General features: G+C 32.5%; 1 protein-coding gene across 1 annotated transcript in view; it reads left to right on the top strand.

Annotated features, from left to right (window-relative positions):
- Window positions 1-17,500, top strand: part of LOC145286382 (neuropeptide FF receptor 2-like) — a 557,550-nt gene that overhangs the window by 494,714 nt on the left and 45,336 nt on the right. Inside the window, exon 3 of the mRNA XM_080135310.1 lies at window positions 22-120. Coding sequence (XP_079991436.1) covers window positions 22-120 — 99 coding nt within the window. The remainder of the gene's footprint in view (window positions 1-21; window positions 121-17,500) is intronic.

Genomic DNA, 17,500 nt, shown 5'->3' with positions numbered 1-17,500 from the left:
TTTCTTTTCATTCTTTTTCAGGTGGTCATAATGCTGATTGCAATTCTGTTTGTGTTCGGCATCTGTTGGCTTCCATACGTTATATCTCTTCTGTATGCAGAACACAAGGCAACTTCTCAGGTAAGCGCGATTCTGATCTATTGTTGTTGTCTCTAATGAAACTTATAGATTAAGCTCACATTAACGCGCAATAAACTGATCAATTTTTTTTACTGCACATAATTCTAATCAGGTTTCTCTTTAATTGAAATATCTACCCCCTCTATCTCTCTATCTCTCTCTCCTTCTATATATATATATATATATATATATATATATATATATATATATATATATATATATATATATATATATATATATATATATATATATATATACTCGGGGTTTTTTTATTCAAAAGTAATGGACTACTGAATTCAACGAGATTGTTAGATAGTGCTCAATAAAAAGAGCTAATAATACTTGTTTATTGTTATATAAACATGTTTACATCCCGCTGCTACAAACAGCCACTTGTTTCAATCAAACAACAGATATCATCAGGCAGCGACTTGACTATTCAAATGTTCAATGAATAAATAAAGATTATTCATTGAACATTTGAATAGTCAAGTCGCTGCCTGATGATATCTGTTGTTTGATTGAAACAAGTGGCTGTTTGTAGCAGCGGGATGTAAACACGTTTATATAACAATAAACAAATATATATATATATATATATATGTGTGTGTGTGTGTATATATATCACTATATTATATATATACATTTATATATATATGTATATATATATAGTAAGTTATAAATATATATATATATATATATATATATATATATATATATGGCAGATATATATTTATAACTTACTACCAAGCTCTACGTATGTATTGAGCCTGTTAAAGTAAATACTTAAAATTTACACATAAAATTATATTTTAATATATTAATGTATGTGATAAAATTAAGTAGTCCTCCATATATATATATATATATATATATATATATATATATATATATATAATATGATATAATATAAAGATGAATGGCTGTGTGTGTATGTGTGTGCATGTGTGTGTCTGGTTACGAATAGGCTCCTATATGGTTGACTATTTAAAAAAAAAACTGATTACATATAATGAAAGAAGATGTATCGAGACACAGGAATGGGTATGTTTGATCTGGCAGAACGGTGGTTCATTAAAATTGTGGAGTCCGCGTTCGCGCCTGGTCCACAAAGTATGGAAATAAATAACGTTTACAAGTGTTTTTGATATAGATGTACATAAGAATACTTTGATAAGTATGTTTTAACTTAAATAGGGATGGTTTAATAAAATTGTGGGGTCTGCGTTCGCGCCTGGCCTCCATAGAATGGAAATAGGCACAAACTTTAATAAAGACTTTTCATATCTATCTGCGTAAGTATACTTTGATAATTATGTTTCAGTTTGAAGAAATATGGTATAATAAAATTATGGCGTGTTCGTTCGCACCTGACCTCCATAGAATGGAAATATGTCCCAAAGTTTAACAAGGTTTTTTAATATAGATCCACATAATATTGTGATAAGTGTTTCAGTGTGAACAGGTCGAGTATAATAAATTATGGAATTGATCTATTTTATTTTTACTTTCATCATATTTTGCTTTGGTTTTGATACACCCAAATTTACAACCCTTCCTTTTCATAACCTATCATACTTTAATAAATCAGAGTCCATTTTCTGTAGGCTGTTTTTGAACCCAGTCAACGACGGGTACTTTTGCTAGTATATATATATATATATATATATATATATATATATATATATATATATATATATATATATATATCACTTTTGAAGAACACCGGACGTAGTGTCATAATTAATTGCTGAGGGTTTAGGTTTATTTTTGTTGTTTTTTCTTGTAGTTTAAACATAAACCATTAAAAAGAAACTTTCGAAAAGACCAAAATACACTTCTAAAGTATATTTCTCCTTAGCATAAATTAGATAAAGAGGATAAATAAGGGGTGGGGCAGAAAAAAAACTATCAAGATATCTTTCAGCCAACCCTTTTCAAGTTTAACGTTGGCAGCGGGGGAGAAAACATCGTTTAAAAACGTGGTCAAAAGACCATAAATTAATAGCAAGGGAAAAAACAATGTATAGGTATATGGAATAGGAGAAAAAAAAGAGAGAAACAATCCATAAGTTCTAAATTATGGGTTGGCGCAAATTAATGTATACAGCCTCGAGAATTTTTGAGTGAATTCTCGAGCGTGCTCTGTGTAAAACCAAGAAAGTTTCATCCGTGTATCCGTCAGTGCAAATTTGGCACTGTAATAAATGTTCACCAATGGCCGACCTATGAGTTGGTAAATGCCAACATCCGGGCGTTTGCCAACTCATAGGTCGGCCATTGGTTAGAATCAAATTTGAATATTAAAATGCAAAAGTCCAGTATAATGCTTCAATTGTGCTCTAAACAGAAACATTAATTTCGAACGCATCCCTGCCATATAAAAGAACCCATTGTTGCTTTTATACGCGGGTATATTTGTTTGTGTGGTAATAAAACTTCTAAAATGCATTTGTGATGTTAGACTGTGTAAAAGTGGTAACCTCCGTTCCATTTTTATTCGATTATCGATTTTTGATAATTATCGGAGGCATTTCGATATAAAACCTAAAAACACTCCTAAACACATAAGGTACATTTGTGTGAAATTTTTTTAAAAATCGGCCTAGCCGTTTTGTAGTCTATAAGGAATGAACTCACAGACAAACAGACAACGTTCCTTTTATGTACTAGTATATATGTGTGTGTGTGTGTGTGTGTGTGTGTGTGTGTGTGTGTGTGTGTGTGTGTGTGTGTGTGTGTGTGTGCTAAGCTGACTGTTCGGCGTTGTCCGGTCGTACACTTAAACATGATATTTTAATTAATGCAGATTACGTATGTCTTATTATAGAATCGATCTTCTATTGATTATTATATATTATGAGGAATAATTTGCATAAAATAAGAAGAAAACGGGTTTGAATATTGGGATCATCGGTTTTGTAGTCAAGTGCTCTACCACTGAACTATATTTCTAGACGAAAATAAGTCTGTTGTTAAAGAAGAAATGATTTGGTGAGATTTTATTATTTCCCCTGTAAAAATTCTTCTTTTTGCTTATATCTGTAAGAGAGAAAGGCTATTTTTGATATCGGATTTTTTCGATTTTCGATACTTATCGGGTAAATTTCTGTACAAAACATATCTAAAACATTACCTTTGTGTGAATTTTGCAAAAACTAGTATCAGCTGTCTCGGAACCTATGAGGAAGAGACTCACACACACACGCACAAAGTAATTTATATATATATATAGATATATATATATATATATATATATATATATATATATATATATAGTCTTTGAAGTTTTTAACGATATATAGGATATATATATATATGTATGTATATATATGTATATATGTATGTATATATATATGTATATATATATATATGTATGTATAAATATATATATGGATGTATATATATGTATGTATATATATATGTATATATATATGTATGTATATATATACATACATATATATACATATATCTATCTATATATCTATAAAAACAGAGATGTGTGTGCCACAGACGATTTCTGATTGGTTAATCCAATAATCACATCTCCTAAAAAACTATGGTTCCTACTTTCTTAACTTTACCATAAAATATTATGCCGTTATTTATTTTCCATCTTGGGGGTCTATTTTCCCCTAACTTGCCATTTACAAATTACGAAATTACGAAACTTACACCAGCCTCACAATCCAACCTCTGACACCACGTCCGCCATTATACCTACACCATCCTCACTGCCGTTATCGTCTAACATTACGACACACACTTACATTTACTAACATGCTTCCTTTGTTTTTCAAATTACTTACTTCCCTTATTTATATTAGTAAGATTCTCATCATTATTAATTAATTATCACTTTATTAAATACTGCCTGCCTTCTTATTCCTTAAGATACGAAACAATATGCATAATATAAACACAACACGAAAACAAACGCTGTCATCCATTCCCAGCACACGCGCACACACGCGCACACACACACTCTGGCGTTAGCCGCACACACGTACACACAACACGAAAACAAACGCTATTAGTACTACTATAATTTCCAGCACACGCGCACACACGCACACACACACACGTCCACTACCGTCCTTGGCTACGTCACGTTGTTATGGCAACCAAGCCCGCTGACTAACACACGATAAACACACAGTAAATTTGATTTTATTCATATCTACGCAAATATTACGCAAATATAAATCATATAGAATATCTGTATGAATATAATTACACGTAATAGTTTAATAAAGATGATCATCTAATAAGAGAACCGAAAAAAAAACTAATAGGGAATTAATTAAAAACGATAAAAAAAATATGCACATTAGCTAGATCTTTTGTAGATGAATGCAATTCCACGACTCATAAATAACAAAGTTTAATTTTCTTTTTAAATAAATAGAAAAAAGGGGTGTTAATAAGACTATCAATACACACAAAAAAATATAGATTTATTTTTGGGTAAAGTTCCCCCGGGTTTTCCTTTCACTTCAGTAAATAAGCGAGTATCCATTTCAGTGTTAAATAAAAATATCTTTGGGATTCATATTGAAATTCATTGACAGCCAAAAATCAATATTATTGTGTTGATTCGATTAGGCGATAGTTCGATGATAATAATAGACGCAGTGCGATGGAATTTTCGCAACTTACAGTTCTTTATTATTATCCTTAAATATATATATATATGGTGTTTTATTATATATTATCCTTAAATATCGTTGAATATTGACCACTTAATAAATGGTCTTTTGATATATATATGGCGTACTATTATCCTTATATATATGATGTTTATGTTTATATATATATATATATATATATATATATATATATATATATATATATATATAAGTGATAGTGTCTGTGTGTGTCTGTGCGTCTGTGTGCATTTCCCTACGCTAAAATTCTGTCAATTTTTAGCCTACAGATTCGAAATTTGATATACAGGGTACTGAGATTTGGGAAAATCGATGTGATATGTTTTCGACATAAATTTGGCGATTAAATGGTCAATATTCAACGATTTGACCTTTGAGAATTCTACTAAACTCCTCCTACAATTTTGGGTCTAAAAACGTGATATTTTAGATATAGATTCCTTGGACATGGATCTAACTTATTAACTTTACTTGATCCCTAAACAATAAATGTTAAGAGGTCATAATAGGGGTCAAAGTTTAAAAAATTGACCTTTTTTTTTCTCAGCATACACCTCAAAACACCTGTGCAACGCCGGGCACCGATTGCTAGTATACATATATATATATGTATGTATATATATATGTATGTATATATATGTATGTATATATATATGTATATATATATGTATGTATATATACATACATATACATATATGTATGTATATATATGTATGCATGTATATATATGTATGCATGTATATATATGTATGTATGTATATATATGTATATATATATATATATAGTAAGTTATAAAATATATATTGCGATTAAGCTACACTGAATATTCTGCGTTTCATCCAATCTAGGACTCTTCAGGCTTATATATATATATATATATATATATATATATATATATATATATATATATATACATATACATATATATATATATATTATTTTTTAGGAAATTAGACCTAGAGTCAAAAGAGCAGAGTTTATTTATTTGAATGTACTAATAAATGTATTAATACTATTAAAAGAAAACAGTACTCATTGTACTGTAGATATAAGCTCGATAGGTATACATATCCTAGAGTTATTTTAATATTGAATAAAATGATTCATAATTTTGAAATAAAAATCACTTTCAAAAGGAAAACAAACAAAATTCATAGATTGTACGATCGTTTCGTAAATGTTTTGCGAAGATTCCGTGAAAATTCAGATTCCTCAGATGTTCCTATTTACAATGCCTATCCACGAGACAGGGTTAGACACCAGGGTCATTTTTAATTACTTTAATGTGGAGAAAAGGAACAAAAATAAAAATTGTCTCAGTCGTGAAGGATTTCTCCTCCACTGACAGAGAACAAGAAATTGAAGTGCAGCATCTGAAGAACAGATACTACACTTTGAAGTATTTATTTGCTCCCCCACTGAGCAAATTAGGCACAAGGCCGATTTTTTTATGTGAGGAGTGAGGGGGAAATAGGGACAAACTCCCTGGGGAGTAGGGGAGCTGGATAGTGACAATTGGTATGAAGGGTTGCCCCTACATTGACCAAGGTCTTATATGTGGGGTCGCCCTCACATATAGTCTTTGCTTGCAGTATCTGTTCCGGCAGATACTACACTTTGATCTTGACCCGAAGGTCATTGTCATTTTTTTAGTGAAATTTTAACAATACGGTGGTTTTGACATCGAAACTTATAATTTTTTAAAAGTGCAACTTTTTGTGAACATTCTCGTAAACTTTTGGGATTGTGACATTCTTCGTATATCTTTGCAGTTTTTTTTGGGGGGGGGAGATAAACAAAGATTATGGTTTCAATGAAGAAAACACTGTAGGACACACAAATTCGTGTAATCATAAAGTATCGGCATTTGAAAAGGATAACTGCTTTAGAAATTCATGTTGAGAATATGTTGGATCAGACAATGCAAGCGTGGCAGATACAGTGTTGAGGATGACCCAAGATTAGCACGACCCCTTAAGAATAACCTTGATCATGCTCTGCTGAAAATCATGCGAGATCGTCAAATATCATGTCGTTGAATAGCAAAAGGTCTTAGGGTGCCCGTTGAGCAAGCAGACAAATTCTTAACTAAACACTGGGGTTCTCAAACAGCAATTATGAACTATTTGAAGCTGATAAATATAATTTACTTGCCGATTCATTACCATCGATGAAAGTTGGCTTTATCAATACCAACAAGAAATTAAGCTTCACAAAGGCGTCCGGTTTCATCCCCATAGGTAATCGTCACGTTAGATGCATGAAATTCGTGTTTTAATGATTGTTTTTAAATACAGGGTGCCTTCAATAAGTTTCCAGACTTTTTTGTACAGGCATTAAGAATTGTCGTAGACTCTTGAAAACTCATTATGTCATTGCGATACATCTTATGAGATGACTAGATTTTATGATTTCAAGTTAAAATGAACAGCTGCAGCAAGAACTGGAATACGTCTTACCAAAGTTTGGTTATCACAGCTGGTGAATTTCAAAAATGCATCTGGACGTGAGGACACTTTAGAAGACCTTTAGAAGGTTAAATGCCAGAGAAACGTACGGAATGCTTCAGACTGCTTTTGGGCCATCTTGCATTAGTATTAGTGTTTGAGTGGCATAAGAGATTCAAGGAAGGCAGGGAGTCTGTGAGGTATGATAAGACGTGTGGTAGGAGTAAAGAAGTCAGAACACTAGAGTTGATTGGCAAAATAAAGAATTTTCGGGATAAGGACCGTCATGTGTCTATAGAGACAATAAATGCACAGTTTGATGTCAGTATGGGAACTGTTCGCACAATTACTTGCGAGGAACTAAAGATGCGGAAAATTTGTGCGAAGTTTGTCCTTAGGGTGCTCAGATAAGATTAGAAAAAAAGACGTTGCCATGACAGCGGGAAGATGGTCGAGCTGATCAATTCATATCCCGCAGTCTGGACTTTGATCCCTGTGATTTTTGGTTATTCCCTAAACTCAACGAAAACCTTTGAGACTGTCGTTATGAGACAATTGAGGAGCTGAAAGAGACTATGATGAGGATCATTGGCACGCTCACACAAGAGGACTTCTATAGTGCCTTCATGAACTGTCATCTGGGCTTCAGCCTCTGTCCCATCGACGAGATGTTGCATCCCTCTGCCTGTTCTACAAATACTTTAATGGTGAATGCTCTGACGAACTGCAAACACTTGTACCTCCCCGACGTAACTACCCCCGACAAACCCGACAAGCTACTAAGTCTCATCCCTTTACAGTGGAGATCCCTAGGTGCAAGAAAGCCTTTTACTCCAATAGTTTCTTCCCCAGAACTGCGGGTCTTTGGAACTCCCTTCCGGGATTCTGCTTTCCCAACTGCAATGATATGCAGAAGTTCAAGTGTAATGTTAACAAACATCTTTCTACTCTTCTCCCTTCATAATGACCCCGCTAATTAATTCCCTAATAGTAGCCCCCTGCTTCAAAGTGGCACTGTGCCTTGTTTGGGGTGAAAATTGAATTAAAAAAAAAAAAAAAACTTGTTGAAACGGTACAAGAAGTGCGTTGCAGCCAGAGGAGATTACTTCGAAGGGAACTTGAGTTTTATGTGCTCACTACCAAAAAATTGCTCATATGAAAAACTTGTGGAAACATATTTCAGGCACCTTCTATTTCGCAGTGTTTAGTCTAGCTAGTTAACCAATCAGATTCACTGTTATTTTTTACCAGTACTATACTTTTGTATAGATATAGTTTACTCTCTTTTGTGAATGTGTTCAGTTAATTGGTGACATGATCTTAACGCGTACTTAGTTGGAATCGTTTCTTTTCTATTTATTTTGTAATTCTTCATTAATTTAGGTGTTGGTTTGGTTTAGTTTTTTATTCATTTATAAGTTATTATTATTATTATTATTATTATTATTATTATTATTATTATCATTATTATTATTATTATTATTATTATTATTATAGATTAATTTATTTATTCTAATCATTTGTCTACTTTATTATGTACATGCAGTTTATCCCGGCTTTGCTCGGGCCCTGTGTACTGTTCATAACTTTATGTTTACATGTATATATATATATATATATATATATATATATATATTAAAAAGTTTGACTCCTGTCCAGGTAACCGACATCTAAAATTTCAAGTGTTCACATACAAAATTGACAGAGTTTTGTAGATTCTGCAAAAGTCAACTCTTTCAACTTTGACTTCTTGGGAGCAAAATTTTTCGCCCAAAACTGATTAAAAAGCGTGCTGCATGTCTGAATACTCTTTATGTAACATTTCAAATATTTAGACACAAAATTGGTCGAATAGTTTGCTAGAGACCGCAAATGTCAAATCTTTTGAATTTTAACCCCATGGAACCAGATTTTCGGCCAAAAACCAATTAAAATACTTATCCTATTTCTGAATACACTTTATGTAAAATTTCAAATGTTTAGACCAAAAATTGGTTGAGAGGTCAAATAATTTTTAAATTTGACCCCAATTTAACCACATAACATTTATTATTTCGGGCTCAAATCAATTCAGAAAGTTTAATCCATGTCCATGTAACCTACATCTAAAATTTCAAGTGTGTAGAACCAAAGTTGGCGAAGGAGTTTGGCAGAGTTCTCAAAGGTCAAATTGTTGAAATTGACTCCTTGATAACTAAATTTCTGGCCGAAAATCTATTAAAAAATTTTACCAAATCTCAATATGCTTTATGTCGAATCTCGATTGACAGTAATATCGTATGGAAATGTACACAAACAAACACAGAGACAATTTCACTTTTATAGATATATAGGTTATCCTTAGATAAAATTTACTCTGTGTATACAGTTGTTTGATAGTTTACTTCTACAGTTAAGTAGGTTTTTTGAATCTTTAAAGTTTAAAATTTCTTATTCAAACATAATCTACACAGATCGTATAAATTTTGACATCTAGTCGTATTTTTTATACCCAATTATTAGTGAGTATCTGCTTTCTGTGAGTTCTCGGTAATGTTTTTGTCATTGAATATGCTTTCATGGTTGTAATACATAATTTAAAGATATATAATGATCATATGGCCTGTTATTTAAGTTTTCCATGGCAAATATTGTTGCTTTGTAAACAGTACTTTTGGTTAGGTATTTATATTGTACTGGTTTGCCAGTTACAGTTACTTCATTAACTTTCTTATTTGTTATTAGAGTTGTGTTTATTACTGTGTTTAATGGTTGTATTTTTGTTTTAGATATACAACCTTACTACTTATTGCTATAGATCATTACTTATTACTACAACTTATTATATATCTATATAAACTAATAAATGCATTTTAATAAATTCACTTTTCTTCCTGTTATCGTCTTCGTGTTCTGAATCTTTTTTCATTGTTCTGGTTTACAATATAGTTTTGGTTTATTTTATTTTTGAGAAAGAGTGGTATCGATCGAAATTACCAAGGATACTTCAACATCCAGATTATATTTAACAGTAAGCCTATATTTACTGATTCATATGTGAAAGATTTATTAGCCGTTTGACTGTTTTAGTTTATTCGTCACGTCACTCCGGTGTCCAACATTGCTAATAGCCTTCTTATAGACTTACACACGTATGTGAGTATATGTTAGTGTTATTTTTATTGCTGCAGTATTGATCACATTGTCTGTATTTTGCTATTATTTTTTCTCCACTACTCTCGTATAATATTTCCTTATTGTTGTATGTCTTGATTATCATAGATGATATTTAGGAATTTCCTGCCAAATTTAGTTTTTAGCATCTGATTTCGGGTGGTTTAAACTAGATAATATTTCTTTTTCTTCTATTTTTACTTTTATTATAATTATTGGCGTTCTATTGCTTATATTTATCTAAATATTTCTATAGACACTATTTTTAGATCTGTGTTATAACTATTATTTCTTTAATATAGTTGCTAAACTTATTGCTAAGCCTACGTTTGATAGAATTACGAATATGTTTTATGAGTGGTGGGCTTTTGGTACGGGTACATTAGATTGGCGTTATCCTTTACATATGGCTTCAAGTCGCATATAAAAGGGCGTTACTTTTTATGTAAGTCTACACTTCTGCCTATTTTTTTTATTTCGTTATGCCTAATTTTCTTGGGGAATTCATTCATTTGGAGAGCTTATATTGCACCTACAACGCATACAAGTGACTTTATGTATTAATTAAATAAAAATAGGTTTAAACATAGGTATCGTTTTTATATAATGGTTGCTCTAGAAACTGTTCAGTTTGACATGCAGAAAGAAAGTTTTGCAAAAAATGAAGGAAAGAAAGCAAAAATATAGAAAATAAGCAAAAAATGAAAAAATAGCTTAGAAAAAGAAAAGGAAGAAAGAATGCATTGAAAGAAAAAAGGAAAATCAAAAATAAAGAAAGAAGAAATAAAGAAAGAAGAAATAAAGAAAGAAGAGAATGGAAAAAAGAAAATGCTTCGGAAAAAATAAATAATGTCTTGAAAGAAAAAACTAAAGGAAAACGGAAAGGGACTAAAAAGAAAGATTAAGGGTGATTTTAAAGGCGGTGAACTTTAAATTAAAAAATTTAACTTTAAATTAAAATAAATTGGACTTTAAATTAGAAAATTGAACTTTAAATTAAAAAATTGAACTTTAAATTAAAAAAATTGAACTTTAAATTAAAAAAAATTGAACTTTAAATTAAAAAAAATTGAACTTTAAATTAAAAAATTGAACTTTAAATTAAAATAAATTACAGAAAAAATATTTTTAGTAAACAAAATTCCAAAAATTATAATTGAAGTACAATTTCGAGCATATAACCCCGACCCCGTCGCGCGCGTATATAGCGAAATCTAGAGGTAAAATTTCCGCAAACTCTGCGCACTAAATTAGGCTGTATTTCGGCAATAACGCGTCGAATATTGCCTTCCAAGCGGTTTATTGTGTTTGGTTTATCAGCGTCGACATAAAACTTTACATATCTACAAAGAAAATAATCGCACGAATGCGGTGGTTCCTTAATAGGTCAATTTTGTGAAATTATTCCTTAATCAAATGTTTCTCTCAATAAACTGATCGTATCGCGCAAAATTTGAAAACGCTGCTCGGGTGTGAGTCTCTTCATAGTGAATTGTCAAACTAAGCTTAATGCAAAATTACCGATAGTTGCCAAATCTGCAAATAAAGAAAATAGAGTTGTCAATTTAAAGGTTGCCGACTCTAAAAAGGCAACATCCTGTATATTTAGCATCTTCCATTGACCTTTATTTTCTTTTTACATGGGCATCACCACATTATCAAGGCCAAGAGGCCACTCAAGGATAAGGGTTAAAGAGTGTACAGTAGAAATTGGACAATATAGTAATCATTAGTAATGAAAATTTGGTAAATTTGATAACTTATATGGAACGGCTCATCAAGAACTTATTTACGTTAGACTTGAAGACAACCATATTGTAGTCAGCCGGAAAGCAGGAAAACGGAAGACAATTCCACAGGCGTGCAGTTCTAAGAAAGAAGCTTTGTTCATGGAATCTACGTTTAGGTTTAGGCACAGATAAAGAGTGTGGGGAATTATTGATAGTGTTTACAGCTAGACGAGTGTTTCTTGTGAAAGTTTGGCGAGGGGGGGACCATAGACTGAAGCTCAGTCGAACACTTTCCATGTAAATAACGATACATCAGAGACAAACTCGCAATATCTCTTCTGTGAGATAGAGGTTTCAGGGAAGAGAAAAGGACATCTCCTACGAGGCTATGAAGTCTATTTTGAACTCTATCAAGGCAGGACAAGTCCTTTCTAACAGCTCCTGCCCAGATGTGGCAACAGTATTCCATCCTTGGACGTACCTGGCTCTTATATAGATAGAGAATTGCATCAGCAGTGAGATATCTACCGGATCAATAGAAAGATCCCACCATTTTTCCAGCGGCCTTGGCAACAGATTTGATGTACGTGTTCCATTTAAGATCATGAGTAATGGTCAAGCCTAGAAGCTTGTCAAAACTTGAGGCCTCCTGAAGGCGTGAGCCATTCATTAAATCTTATTATTCATTAAATTAAATAAATTAAATCTTATCATTCATTAAATTAAATAAATTTAAATCTGCAATAGTTTCCGTGGTCGATGGCGTCTATACTTAAGCAATTACATTCAATCAGAAAAGATAAAACGAATAATTATCAATGAGTCATGTATTCAAACAAAGTCAATTGGTTTATTGCTTGAATTGGCCAATCGAGATTATTCTCCTGATAAGAAATGCATTAGTCAACAATGTATAAGCCGTAAATAACGCAAGCTTAGATCGACACCTCGAAACTTACAACAATGCAAATTCACTGTTGTTTTATCAATTAAAAGAAAAGCGATTTTTATTTATAAACTAACAGGACCCGTGTACCAGCGTTGTTTGGTGGAAATATGATACAAAGCTAAAACTACTACGGTTCTCCCCCCGAAAATGAAATAACCTTTGATTATGTAGTCCATTACTGTATGTGAGTCACGTCAATTACTGACTATGGATAAACAGCTACAAATATTAAAACATAACACAGATAGATGGCGGCGGTTGGTAGTGGTAGCTATTCTTTGCTCAAGAAAATTGTAGGCACTCATGGCAGTGACCAAAATGAAAGCATCTGCCTTTTACTGTCTTACATTGTCTTGCAGTGGCAGACAGTGGAATACACTGGCTGTCATTGTTAGTGGTAACTGGTGATTAGTGCTTCTTTAGGGCGTTTACTTGTCTTTACAACTGTCACTGTCGGTGCATGGCGATCCGTACCGCGGTGGGTACTGTCATCCAGGCGTGGTTATGACTGTTATCTGCAGTAATTGGTGAATAGAGATTCTTAGGGGGTTACTGCCAGTTGATGGTACTGGCAGACACTGACGAACACTGGCGGGCACTGTAATTGCTGTATTGAGGCGGGTACTTGTAGGAATCGACTGCCTTAACTCTTTGTCACACAATTATACTGTACGAGTAAAGTCCAGACATTAGCATTTGACTTTGATCTTTAAAATAGTTTGTACCATCCCTAGGTCGGAGATCATCATTGTGTTACGTTTGCTCATGATTGGTCTAGTGGCTTAGGCTATAGGAGAGTATATATTCATAGACTATGACCTTGAACTTTGACGTTTACTTGAAAAATAATGTGCACAATCCCTACGTGTGATACCATCATCATGCCAGGTTTGGTCGTGATCGGTCCAGTGGTGTGGACTATAGGAGAGTTATGCACACAGACACAGACACAGGCACACACACAAACAGATGAACGCTACTACATTATATAAATAAATATGGAAAGTAATATTTAATTAATTGTTAGGTGTCTCCTATGTTAAGACTGGGACAATAAATAATAACGTTAGTATTTCAGCACGGTCCGTATTCTGCATGAATACATATGTGTAAAATGGAAAGTATTTATTTATGCACAACTATTATTAATATTTATTTTTTTTTTTTTTTTTTGCTTTTTTTTAATATTTTTTAGTAAACCCAAATACGTTCCGTTAATGAAGGTAAAAATTTGCGTGAGCTATGGAAGCTATCAGAAACCCTTACCAATAGTATGTTATCCATGTAAGTTTTGGAAAAATCGAAATAAATTTGAAAACATTTAAACTGTCGAATTGAAAAAGAAAACTTTATTAAATCAATAGCGTGTCTCTTGAACATCCCGTAATAAATTGTTTATGAGTTTTGCGTAGAAAAAGACGAAGAAACAGAAAAAAGAAAGAAAAGGTAAAATAGGAAGCTACAGGTCTGCCGGTCATTAAAAAAATCAGCATAGAGCACTATAAAAGTGGTGGACGGATGTTTGTTTAAATAGACATTTGACGAGATTATTTACGGGCACCGCTCCCGTGGGTCGATTGGTAGAACTGCTGACTGTCAACGCGATGATTCTTGGTTCAATCCTCGGCTTGGGAGAGGTGCTAGTCTAGCGGCACTGATGAGTTGTGATACAACGAAACAGGACTGTATGTCGATGACTATATATATATATATATATATATATATATATATATCAGTTTTGATCTCATTACTATATATTAGGTTCAATATAATAATCGATAGAGAATTGTCTCTATAATAGTAAATACGTAATCTGCGTGCATTAAAATATCATATTTAAGCGTGCCGGGCAACGTCGGACGGCCTGATAGTTTTATACTAAAGTTTGATAAGGAGCATGACCAAGATTTTAAAGCAAACAAAATTGACTATATCCTTAAAACGCTGCCTGGTCCGAAAGGTTGGTCATTTTTGCGTTAACATTTTTGCTGTTTTATTTTATTTTAACCGTTTTTTTCATACCGTTTAAATGTAATCACTAGAAATCATTTTTATTTTTAGTTAATTATTATAAGTTTCAGAATTCTAATTATAGCTTATCTTCATTTACAACAAAAAAAGCTTTAATTGCGAATCGGCGAAAAAATAAAACGATAAAGAACAAGCTGCGATAAATTTTTTTTAAGTTTTAAAAAAATATATATCGCAGCTTGTTTTAAGTTTTAAATATGTTTACACTTACTGAAAAAGTATAATCTTATTGGGGGAGCTTAAATTGTTAATCTACAAATTTGTCATTATTTTCATTATTAGTGATAAGAATGGACAGTTTGTAGCTTAACAGTTTCAGCCCCCACCGTTCACAAAAAAAATAAGATTGTAATTTCTTAGTTTATTACGTGTCAACATGTTGAAAAATTTGGAAATAATTATCGCGGCTTGTTTTCTTTTTTATTTCATTTATATTTTTTATCATTAGTAAGGCGAGGCGACGCTGCTGAAGTGATTAAATCACTTTCACTTAGCAACTTTTTCGTGGTCCCTTCCGTAAATATCTGATGTCTTTCTAGGAAGAATCCTGGCTAGAAAAATATCGGAAACCAATGCCAACAATAGAATCTTTGGATTTATACGATGATGATGATGATGATGATGATGATGATGATGATGATGATGATGATGATGATGATGATGATGATGATGGAGAGAAGGAGAAATTTATACGGTACTGTTCTGAGATGCTTGGGACTATATATATATATATATATATATATATATATATATATATATAAAGTTCCTATTTTTCCATCCTTCCACCATCAGTTAAAACCAGGAGGAAATCTACACTTTCTACATATAATTTGGTTACACTCATAGTAACTGGATTATAAACACACATAACAAGCTTTCCCTTTTCCGAATCATAAATAATGTCTCCCTTTCCCAAACCCGTCCTTTCTGATTGGCTTAGCACTGAAAATCTCAAATACTGGAATTCATTTCTACTAAATGAACGAACAATTTCTAACATTAAAACATATATATATATATAATGACTGAAGATGTATACAAGTTCTTAACACAGAGGAAGGAAGATACATATTCTTGGAAGGGTTACACAATGTTAATTACAACACATAAGATGATTAACACATTACCTCTGGAATTTTGAAAGATGACACATGACAACGGTTACAAAAACACAATGATTGTTCTTTATTCATTGGTCGAATTCTGATGACGTCAGGAATTCAAATTTGGGATCTACATGGTTTAATCTTCTACCCTTCGCTTCCAAAGTGTCAGCTGACCACTGACTGCCAACTGATTGACTCTCAACTTTCTCTCTCTCTCTCTCCCTCTCTCTCTCTCTCTCTCTCTCTCTGACTGACTGACTCCCTAATCTGCCCATGAAATTCGAACCTATAGAACTATATGGAGGATTGTCCTTTGTCTATGACGTCAGAAATGTGTTTTTCAAACGTGACTAATTCACGTGGCTATTCATGTTTGCCCAAACAAAGAGTCCTCTCCTAACCTATTTTTTACAATATATTTTTAATTTTCATTGTTCATTTTTTTACTGACATATTTAATATTCAGAATTAACAATAGCCTTATTTTCTAACATTCCAGTTCTTTACTTTGCTTACAAGGTTCGAGTCTCGGCTTATCCTAATCTCATTTTCACTTATCTAATATTCTTATTTCCATGGAAAGGGGACAGCCCTTTTCCTGTAAAAATGATGATGATGATGATGATGATGATGATGATGATGATGATGATGATGATGATGTTTATTAATAGTAGTACTATTAATCTCTATATATATTTTGGTTGCAGAAATTCCTCTCTGGATCAAAGTACTGTAGATTTGCAACAACAAATGCCACATAAAAATTCTTATGTAACTTACGACCACCATTTCTGCCACATTCACTCGTGATAATAAAATGTTACATTACCTCCGATGGGCAATACTATCACAATCGTCACATCTGCAGAGGAAGAAGTTCCTCTTTTTATCTCTTAATATTTAGTGCTCCCACCGCTACCGGTTCAAATTCTATATTTTCCTACGATATTGTGCTTGCGCCGACATCAACTAGTTATTACATACATACACATAACATAATCTCTCCATTTCCTGATTCAAAAATTATAAATTTTCCTTTCCAAATCCCGCCCGTTTTGATTGGCTAATACCTGACTACTCGCATATTCCGGAATGCACTTCTACAATAAATAAACAAACGCTCCAGAAATAATACAACGTGGCGTTGCTGTCTACAGAAGAAAATCCTGCTAAAAAACTAACTAAATTAAACATATTAACCGATTATCGTCGCGCTCTACATTTTACAACCGTGCTGAAAACAACAAAACTAAATATATTAACCGTTTTGCGTGGCTAAGAAAACAACAAAATTAAA

This window comes from Euprymna scolopes, chromosome 10 (genome assembly GCF_053919585.1).
Source record: "Euprymna scolopes isolate OS-2025 chromosome 10, ASM5391958v1, whole genome shotgun sequence".
NCBI classification, from domain to species: Eukaryota; Metazoa; Mollusca; class Cephalopoda; order Sepiida; family Sepiolidae; genus Euprymna; species Euprymna scolopes.
Note: the sequence above shows the minus strand (reverse complement) of the source record. Positions and strands in the feature narration are given on the sequence as shown.